The sequence below is a fragment of the Sander vitreus genome, chromosome 14 (genome assembly GCF_031162955.1).
Source record: "Sander vitreus isolate 19-12246 chromosome 14, sanVit1, whole genome shotgun sequence".
NCBI classification, from domain to species: Eukaryota; Metazoa; Chordata; class Actinopteri; order Perciformes; family Percidae; genus Sander; species Sander vitreus.
In genome coordinates, this window is record NC_135868.1 from 3,842,279 (window position 1) to 3,853,483 (window position 11,205).

The window sequence follows — 11,205 nt, forward strand, 5'->3', positions numbered from 1 at the left end:
ATCTGTCATTGGGAACAAAGATCAAAGTGTATTAAACACTGTCAGGCCCAAAAGCAGTCCAGAGGTTTTGTTGAGGTTTAGCTTAGTTCAATCTGAGTAAAGGCTGATTTTAAACTGAGCAGAAGAATAGAAGCTTTGATATTAAGGCAGTTACACACCAACCAGACGGCCGACCGTCGGCAGAAAAGGCAGTTGTACTGATCAGTCTCCCCAAGTTGGTCAAAAAAGTGCCTCGGAACACACCACAGCAGGCGGCGCTAATCTGTATTGTCGCCCAAAAATGAAAACCGGCAGCTGATTGGACGAACGCGTCATGTGGGTCTGGCGGCTGCTTCCGGATTTTAGATTTTTCAACCGGCTATTAATGGCGACTCATTCAGAATACGATCTCATATTGGACTAAGATAGTTCACCGAAACGTGTTTCTGAAAACATTTAAAGAGAGAAATAGGCCGTGCAGTTGCTGAATCTGTCTTCATTTCAGATCAACAAAAGTCAGTTTAAAAGATTTTCATCAGATTTTAAGAGGCTTAGTCACACTCATCCTGCTTGCCATTTCTGGGTGAGTCCCGACTGCCCTGTCTCCGACTGAGCATGTCAGGTCAGCCAAAATGAAGCTCCTCCAACAGACGACGGCACGGAACACACCGAACAGACTCGAGTCACTGACCTCGCCAGACTGTCCAACCGCCGATTATCGGCCTGGTGTGTAACGGTGTACTTACATTGTAGCTTGTTTCGCCGCTGCCGACTGCAGCGATCTCGCTTAATACTGGACCGATGTCAAAGATTGTTGTTCTCATCAGTCACTTAGACACAAAAACATATGAACATAGGGGTCCAGGTTGAAAAAAAAAACGGTAGTTACCCTTTAAGTTGCTGGAGGTCTGCAGGTAACATAAATAAGGACGTTGAACAAAGACGTGGTGTAAATGTCATTCTGCTCTTTGAGCTTTTGTCTGAGGATTCCGAAATCAAACGTGAACATAAAGCCATGAAAACATGGGCGTAGGTCACGGAAGTTTTGTGTCACGTAGAAAACCAATTTAAAATCCCAGTAAATCCCAGTTTTACAATTGATAACGTCTTTGTAAACGTGAATGGGAAGTGATGAAGTACACTTTACAGCTGGATGCAGTTAAAACAACAACAACAACAACAAACAAAAATGGGGAATGTACATTTTTTTATAAACACCACAGAAATAAAAACCATTAAAAAAAATAACTGGTTGTTATTTTGATTATCGATCAGATGAGACAAATATGCTCCTTTGGATATATGGACATATGGATTACATGTAATATCAAAATGTATATGTATGTATATAAAAACACTTTAAATGTATTTATTTATTTGTTTCTTTGAACATAGAAATAACTGTTAAAGCCTTTTTGGCACATCTAGTCATAAAAAGTTGGAGAGAAATTCCGGGAAAGTAGATAAATCAATTTTTTGGGCAAGTTATGTGAGTGATGAACTTAAATCAAACGTAAAATGAGTTGTTTTTCTGGTTGTCTTTTTGACAACTAAACTAAATAGTTTATTTGACATTTTAATCCCAGGCTGAAAATGTCCAGAAAGATGAATCACTCAATTGTCTTGTTGCTGGTGTTAGGGTCATAACGACCAATTTCCTTATTTCTCATTTTACCGTCCAACATTAGAAGTGACAAAAGAGCTGACTGTTCTGATGTACCTTTGCAGTTTCTCTTCTCAAAAAACATATTGTCTTCTCTCACTGGTACTAACGTCATTACACTGTAATATATAAGAAAACCTCCTTTCCTGTGACTTGGTTGCCCAGACTGCAGACAAGCCCGTACACACAGGTAATGAGCAACCTTTTTCCCCAGTGCTGTCTAGCTTCTTAACGCCCCACCTCCCTGACTCAGCATCCATTATTCCATACGCCCACCCCAGACTCAAAATTAAGAACTGCAAAATAGTACCTTTTTTTAAATTATGGTTTCAATTACTTTATTATTGATTTGCACTTAAGATTGCACAGCGTTATGCAATGCATTACTATGTTTTATATTTATATATATATATATATATGATATATATATATATATATATATATATATATTAGAGATGCACCGAATAAATATATATATATATATTTATATATATATTTATTCATATTTGTACCTTGTCTATTTATATAACTGCTCAGTCTTTCGACGCCAGCTCTCCCTTCCAAACTTTCCCGAAACTGAAACTTAAGCAGTCTTCTTCAGCGAACAGCAGAGCGCAGCGCCGCTCCTGATTGGCTGATTCTCAAGCAGCCAGTTTTAACTGCCTGAAGAGGCCATCCTTCGTCACAGTTAGGTTTAGAAAAAGAACGTGATTTCAGGTCCAAATCTAGTCTTGTACTTTTGCTTTATGATCAGATATCTGCAAAACTGTGTTTTAGTGCTCTTAGCAATTATTAGCATGCTAACACTCCAAGCCAAGGTGTGTCTAGACACAACATAACTTAGACATCACAGTTTGCATTACTGTTTCCTACCAACGCTTAACGTCCTTTTCAGGCCTAAAACTGACCCGACGCTAATCACATGGCAACGTTGCATGACAGGTGGCAGTTACTCCTCTCCCTTCTGAAGTACTCTTTGTACTTGTAGAATTCCTTGATGAAAGGCTCTGACATAGTTGGAGTTATCTGGCTTTGGCCCAGTTCTTTTCTGAACAGAATGTTTTTGTTGGTATCGAGGAACATTGCCTCATTGTCTTTGTTGTCATCGGGTCACAGTTCTCAGTGGGTGGACAAGTGCTTTCTGCCGAACCCATTGAGCTGCAGTATATGTGGGAGGAACAGGAATGTCAGTGTCAATAGGAAAAATCTGATTGTATCTTTTGGATCGAGGGCCCGGCTGGGGCCAGTCACAGCATTAAACGTAGATCCCAATAGTTTCTGTGATACCAGAATCGCAAAAATGAGAATTTAAATAAGCTATAAGACAGATTCCATAGGGCCATACATTTAGTCAGTGCTAAAAGCTAACTGGACATTTGAAAATATGACTACGTCGATGTTTTCAACCGAGCTGTTAAAAAAAACTGTAGTTTTAAAAAAACATCTTAAAATACATAAAAAAAATGTAAATTGTGTTTATGGCTCTTGATGTTCACATTAGCTGACATGTTATTACATATATATAAAGCACTTAAGAACCTGCTGCTGCAGATGATGAATTACAATAACAGTGCAGTTTAATTCAGGGTTCTTCAGAAGTATGAAGGTCCACTTATGCAGCCTAATAACAATAAAACTAGTTTTTTTCTTATGATCTGTGCAAACCATTCCTGGTGGAATCACGGAAGAAGTGTGGAGAATTGGAGAATAATCCTCTGCTGGGATAAAAAGGGTGATTAATGAAGACAGACTTGTTTCACTTGTTGCCAAGGGCTGGCAAGCTTCGAGACACTCTCTGGACAGACACTGAGTGAGTGGCCGCACCCATCTTGGTTTGAAAGCATCCAGGCAGTCTGGCGGTGCTTCTGTGGCGCAGGGCCTGTGTGATAAAAAGGCAGTGATTACTACAAGCTGATGTACATGGTTGGGGTAAGGTAAACGGGGTAAATGGCGATCCCCGATCAGCTAAAAAAATACCAGAATCTGCTTCGATCCGATACTGTGATCGGGACATCCCTAGTTTTAATTATCTGGTTAGTCTATATCCACGACGTTCCACTTCTGGGATTGCTCTGGTGCCGCAGGAAATTCCGCGCGATGTCATTCTTTTCGACCAGATGTCCGTTACCTTCCTCTTTCTTTGTGTTGGCGTTCTAAATTCCGGTGGATCTACGAGGACTACGGTTAACTGCTCCTCAGATCTCTGCAGGGTAAATCCAGACAGCTAGCTAGACTATCTGTCCAATCTGAGTTTTCTGTTGCACGACTAAAACAACCTTTGAACGTACACATGTTCCACCGAAACAAGTTCCGAGGCTATTTTGCAGAGGCTTCGTGTGGCGCTTAGCGCCGCCCAAGGCAATTGTGATTGGTTTAAAGAAATGCCAATAGACCAGGGAATGTTTTTCTCCCATGTGTGGACTAGCCAGACCCTCCTTTGCAGCGCTGTGGAGGAATGATTCATTGCAAAAAAAAATAAATGAGTTGTTCACTGACATATTCTGTCGTCAAACCTGACTATCTTTTCTTTTCATCTCAGCAGTGTAAACAAAAAATGAGCAACAGCAGTAAAATAAAATCTAATAATATCTAGAACCTTCTGTGCTGCAGGCAACATTTCTGAGAACAGTTTGTCATGTTTTACTGTTTGTCATGTTCCTGTTGGTTTTGGCTTCTGGTCGATAGTGATTTGTCTCATTTTATTAAGTGTTCACATGCAGTCACAGTGGAGAAAGCCATTACCTCATATGTCTATGTAATCAGACTTTGGTTACGTTACGAGATGTGTGTAGCTGCAAACACAAATAAAGAATGCCGATTTGCCTCCTGACGGAGAGTTAGATGGTCGCACACATACAGACGCACAGACACAAACAGAGACAAACAGACACATAGACACACACAAACACACACACAGCAGGCTAGGCCTGAACGATTCGGGGGAAAATATGAATCACGATTTATTTAGCTCAGAATTGATATCACGATTCTCTGCCAGGATTTTTTTCTCACGAAGTGTGATGTTTATTGCACACATGAACCAATGCAAAACAAAACTAACTGGCAGTACCAAACGTAGATTTTTTTTTTGGCACCTATAGCACATTGCGCATCACCACAAGCCTGTAAACACAGAGGCTTCAATGAAGATATCATTTTTCTTTTAGCAAACATTGAAAACGGGTCCCACAGACCCGAACACCATTCAAGGGTTAAAAGAAAGGGGAGGTTAGAAGTTAGAAGCCAAGAAAAGGCTTTTAAAGATACCACCCCTCTAACTAACACTGGTTGCACTAAGCAGCAGTTAAAATTCCCCCAAAAAAAGGACAATAAAATCGGTGGTATGTGTACTACTCAGTGATTGTTGATAATTGACCTTTTCAAATGTGTTTTGAATGATGATAATGTAGATGTCGACTGTAGGGATTGTTGTGGAAGTTTCTGTTTAGCGAGGGAGGAATTTGGGTGAAGAAGAGACCTTGTTGAAACAAAATAAAGACAGGCTGCAAACTGGATTAAAGTTTAGGTATTCGGTGGAAGGGGTTTAATTATTTTCTCGAGAGAACAATCAAACAGTGACAAGAACAGCAATTCACAATGAACAATGAACAGAGTTACAAAGTGACAGCCGATCTGTGTCTCGTAACATATGTCAACTCCTTATATCCCATTTTCACAGCAGAAAACACGACCATGTTTGGAAAACATTCTAATCTTGAACACTGCTGTCTAAAACTGTCCCTGTACATCTGTCTAGTGCGTCAAAAAGTCCTTCAATAGGAGTCAGGAATCTATCTCGTCTACAGATTGGTTCAGGCTCCAACCTTAGGTTTTGGACAAACTGACCTTTGCATATCTCTACAGACGCCTGTGCGTCGTTGCCATCTGCTTGTAGTAGAGAATACACAGGGTCATACCCTTTTCAGCTATCTTTAAACTGGAGGACTGTTTCAAGAAATATCTTTAGGAGACACATGTTTCAGAGGCATACTTAAGGATCTACTTATAATTAAAATTTACTTAATAGATGAACAATCATGGTTAAGAAAATCATGGTCTATGTAATTTTTCCATTACAGGATGCCGGTAGATTGTTGCCCTGCCCAAAGGTAAAATAAATCCTCTTCTTAGTTCTAGATAGCTTGAGGGCAGGGTGGTTTAAATTAGAGCAGTTTTGTACATATTGTACAACTGTTTAATTTACATTAGACTGAAGGGCAAAACACAGCAGGGGCGAATAACGCAACACAACATGCCGCTGTTCTTTTTTAAAGTAATGAGATGGGAAGAAAACACCTTCACTACTTCCTCTGAATGTTAGCTGTGTCTGTTGTGAGCCAAGTGTGCCAAATGTACAACATGTGAGCGTACAGTACAATAGCTTCTTTGTGTTGCACCTAAGGGAGCTGCTAGTTGCAGAAGCTGCTATGTGAGTAGTCTAATGTGAATAGGCTTTTTCATGGACAAGGTTTCAAAAGACCAGGCCAAGTTAACTCAGCAGTCCATCTGTACAAAAATGCATGTGTTCGTATCATGGCATCAGTAGGGCCATTCTCTAGCCTGACATCGACACACCAAAATCACAAATGTGACAACGCATACAACTGAACCGACACTCTCTACAGATTTCTTCTGCCCAGTCTGCCCCCTAACCCTACAGAGGTGGAGCCGGATGTTGTAAACATTCGGGGCTCAGCCAAAACCTAGGAGCGCATGCTCCTTGGGGAGATTATTGTTCTTCCTATTTACAGCAGCTGTATGCTATTTATCAAGCCGTTTTGATACTCGAATGGCTAAGAAACCGTTCATCATTTGGGAAAAACATGCATTTGATTATCATAAAGTGAGCGTGTCTGTAAAGGGGAGACTCGTGGGTACCCATAGAACAATATCTAGCTTCACGCTAGCTTTATAAAGAAGCCCGCTACAGCCTCTGAAAGACAGTAAAGTTGGCCTAAATGATTCAGGGCTTCTGAGAAAACATTCGGGGCTAGAGTCCCAGAAGCCACTCTGTGCTCCACCCCTGCTCACATAGAAAATGGAATTAAGATTCTGTCATTACAAGGCGTGTTAGTGTGAATCAGTGACACGGACTGTAAACACGGACTGTAAACACATGCATCATTAATCACAGTAATGGGTTTTAAATTTTGACACACATTTACAGCAAGTTTTAATCATTTGGTTGGTGCTTATAATGCTGTCCTGTTCTAGTTTGCTTGAATGATATTTATCCTCTAAATGAGTCAGAAAAAGTGCCCCAGGTCTCAAGCAGCTTACTTGGAAATCTAACAGTAATGCACATGCTCATGAAATCCAAGTAATCCACTTAGCTGGATAATTGTCCATTGTCTCGTTGCGGCAAAGAAACCTGTTCTCACTCCCAACTAGTCAAATGCTGACGCTTGGTCAATGTTACTCATGGTGTGTATGTCCATTGTCCCGTCATTTCCACACTTCCCATTCATTTCTGTAGAAGCAGCCGGACAATGCATCCTGTAGCGCCACTGGGACTTTGGTGAAGTGCGGAATTGACCCTTCGCTAAGCTCCGGTCTCCTTAGTTACTGTTGCTACGCCTGACGAGCTTTCGTGCCTGGCAGTCTATTACAGTATTTATGCACCGGTGTCAGATATTCCCAAGGAGATAATTAGTAATTTTTGGCGAACAAGTGAAATATCTGAGAGAGCAAGACAAAAGGGACTGCAGTATGCATTCCAGGGATATATCCACGACATAATATGCAATCGATTAGAGAATAATTTCATCAAAATTGAAGCTAGGTCATGCCATAATGTGAGCCGCCTCATACGCTGACCATTCAAATGGGAAACACATAAATTGAGGAACAGCTATGTTCATGCACAGCAGGGTAATTGAAATTTGAAAATAATCTAATAATTACAAATCAAACAGCTTATCCATAAGTCTTGTGGAATAAACACAATACATTAGCCTGACCATTTTGCAATACATTTTAGTGAGCCTCCGTCTTGCCTTTAATCATCTTATTTTACGTTCAAATATATGCATTATGAACAAAGAACCGTCATTATTTCCAAGCAATGCTGTGCTGAGTTAGCTAGCTAGCTAACATTAGCGCGTTCTTGCCTTGGAGCAAACGTATGTGTTTTTGTTAATCCTGTCGACATTCAGTTGTGAATGTCTCACAACCCCTTGGGTTTTAGGTTTCGGTAAGAGAAAATATTCCACCACCCCGTCCAAACTTTTTGCACAATCCATACGCACAACGCTTCGCAGCCAGACCCGGGTGGTGACGTTTGTCCAATCAGCTGCAGCCATCACGGTTGTAGAAGGGTGTAGCCTGTTTTCTTTGCTTGTCAGTGGTCAGTGAAGAGAACATGGTGGCCCATTAGTGTGCAATGCTGGGTAGCGGGGGAGGTCCCATCCTAGAAAACTACGCGTATACGGACACGTACTATCAGTGTGAGATAGCAACGCAAAAATCACCCTTTAGCGTCTATATGGAACGCGCCGCGCCGGTCACTGTAAGAGGACGTAGTATGAAGAGCAACAACGGTAGCGAGTAGTATGACATACCAAAAATCTGCGTAAGGACGCAGGTTGGGGTGGTGGATGGGTCAAACATCACAAGACCTTCAACCAGGAGACCGGGGTGTCCCCCGTGTCAATGACACATACATTTTATAACCCACCCACTGTCTTTTCCTAAACCTAACTGTCCCATTCTTGTGAGGCATGTCAGTGAAACAGACGTCCCGACCCAGAGCGTCAAAAAGTGACGCCTAAAGAAGACCTTTTGCATCAGTAACAAACGCTAAAAAAGGCTCCTGACCAGGCGTCGCTTTTTTGACACGCTAGGAGTGAGAATGTGTTGGCAGCAACACAGCCGCTTATGTTATTTGAATTGAATGCAAGGCTCGTTTTGGTCTCAACGTCCATTTTAGCCTTATCTGTACTGCTCGGAGCTAAAATGTTCCTCCTTTTTAATCCACTGCTTCTATACGAGGTCCAGTTAAACTGTACGTTTGCGTTTCTGCAGGTTTGTGGCAAATGAAATTGTAGGAAAGTCTGGACTCTTTTGGCCCTTAGGGTGTTTAAGGAGCTTGAACAGCCTGAGTTCTACTTTTCCAAACATGTTTACCAGATAAATTCACAGGGCTGCTGTTTTATTAGAGCTCAAATAGTTAGTGGATTGACAAAAGGAAAAATCACCCCCCGTGTCTACATTCATTGCACCATGAAAAACAATAAACTTTGGCTGTTACGTTGGCGGCAGAGACTGCAGCGGGTGTTTCCATTACCCTATCTATTGTTATGCTTCCTCCTCATCTTCTTTAGTTTGGGCGCGTGTCAACAAACAGGCATTATGTCACCAACTGGAATGGAGCGTGCATTAACTTGCAATATAGGAGCAATGATTCGCCAAACTGCTCTTTTGCAGTCCAACAAATTTCTTCTGATATTGTTTTGTAGTAACGAGTAATGAAGATGCTTAGGGGAAAGGTATCGGAGTAATTCTTTTATTTAGGAAATGTAGTGGAGTAAAAGTTAAAGTTTCCAGAAATATAAATAACAAAGTACAGATACGTGAAAATTCTACTTAAAGGAACACGCCGATTTATTGGGACATTAGCTTATTCCCCGTATCCCCCAGAGTTAGATAAGTCCATACACACCCTTCTCATCTTGGTGCGTGGCGTAACTCTGTCTGACGCACCCACCGCTAGCCTAGCTTAGCACAGATGCTGGAGGTAACCGGCTCCAACTAGCCTACTGCTCCCAATAAGTGACAAAATAACGGCAACATTTTCCTATTTACATGTTGTGATTTGTATAGTCACAGCGTGTACAAATGTCACATGAGACACAGCCATCTTCTAACCGTATACAAACTGGGAACTATATTCTCAGAAGGCGAAGCACTGCTACTTGCATTATTTTGTCACTTATTGGGAGCAGTAGGCTAGATGGAGCCAATTACCTCCAGGATCTGTGCTAAGCTAGGCTAGTGGTGGACGCGTCAGACAGAGTTATGACACGCACAGAGATGAGAAGGGTATGTATGGACTTATCTAACTCGGGGGGATACGGTGAATAAGACAAAGTCCCAATAAATTGCTGTGTTCCTTTAAGTACAGTAACGAAGTATTTGTACTTTGTTACATAACAACACTGCTCCACAGTGAGTAACCACTTCCCGTCTGTGTCTCTGCAGAGTGTAGAGGACGAGTCGCAGTGGGTGGAGGACCTGCTGAAGGTCCACACGGCCCGAGTCCGAGACGTGGAGATCCTGACGGGCCTGGACCTCTACCGGTCTACCAACCTCACCTTCACCAGCACGCTGAGCCTCAAAACCTACCTGCACACCTTTGAGAGTGACGACTAGACGCACAGGGAGACAGACGCACACATAACAGGATGTAGCCCTTTGTAGAAAGTCCCGCGTTATTTTTTATTGCATGCTCGCTGGACAGCCGGCGCATCGTTGTTCCACTCCTGAGGAACTGCCCCAGAAGTGCTTGCAAAAAAGGGAACACATTTTTTGGAAAATTGAAAAGATTAAAAGAATGGTTTGGCAAGCAGTAGTTTGGAAGATTACAACAGGAACATGCAACACTATCACAAAACAAATTCTGAGAAGGAATAAGCTAGCACAGGGACGTTCTCAACAGCTGCCACTACTCAATCCAGTTTATACAGTACAGGACATCATCATGCACACATAAAGGACTATATTGGGCTTTTAGCTCCATAACTATAAACAATGTATACTTTATATTCCTACTGCCCATCCATTGCATACTGTAGATTTGAAACATTTTTGAATGTGTCTTTTCTTACCCATAAAAGACTCTTGAACCTTGCATCACTTGTATCAGCGGATCTGTCTGTAATTCTTTTAGCCAAAGTTATAATATCATTGGGAGGACTTCTCATAGCAAACTACAGATTACATTGTTATGCTGTATCGAAATAAGTAGAAACTTAAAAACTGGAAAAATACATTCAAAAATCTGAAAGTCTACAGCACGGTTTGCAAAATAGTCAGCAGTAATGTAAAGTGCAGTCAATGGGCTTTGACTTGCAGCACTGCTGGTATGGTTTTGCAAAGGAATAGTTTGATATTTTGGAAACGACACCTATTCTCTTTGGTTAGATGAGAAGATTGGTTAGCCTAGCTTAGCATAAAGACCGAAAACAGGGGGAAACAGCTAGCCTGACTCTGTCCAATGGTAACAACATCTTCCCACCGCACCTCTAACGCTCACTAATTAACATGTTATATCTCGTTTGTTTAATCCAAAATGTCAAACCTTTCCTTTAAAACAACATGTGGCAACTATATGTTTAATGCCAAATACTTTCGGAACTCAAAAGTTCCCGAAAGTATGTGGCATTAAACATATGGGAAGAAAAAAAAAAAAACTAAACCTGAATTATTAATATCTCATGATTACTAGAAACGGTTTCCAAACAAACATTACACAAATATACTTTTGCACAAAACCTTTTTATGGGTTACCACTAGGGCTGGGCGATATGGAAAAAAAATCAGATATTATCTAAAATATATTCTTG

At 41.2% G+C, this 11,205-nt stretch overlaps 1 protein-coding gene across 1 annotated transcript in view; it reads left to right on the top strand.

Annotated features, from left to right (window-relative positions):
• The window catches only part of enpp2l (ectonucleotide pyrophosphatase/phosphodiesterase 2-like), a 72,667-nt gene extending 62,166 nt beyond the window's left edge, over nt 1-10,501 (top strand). The window contains exon 25 of the mRNA XM_078267710.1: nt 9,842-10,501. Coding sequence (XP_078123836.1) covers nt 9,842-10,012 — 171 coding nt within the window. The 3' untranslated portion in view covers nt 10,013-10,501. The remainder of the gene's footprint in view (nt 1-9,841) is intronic.
• The last annotated feature ends 704 nt before the right edge of the window (nt 10,502-11,205 follow it).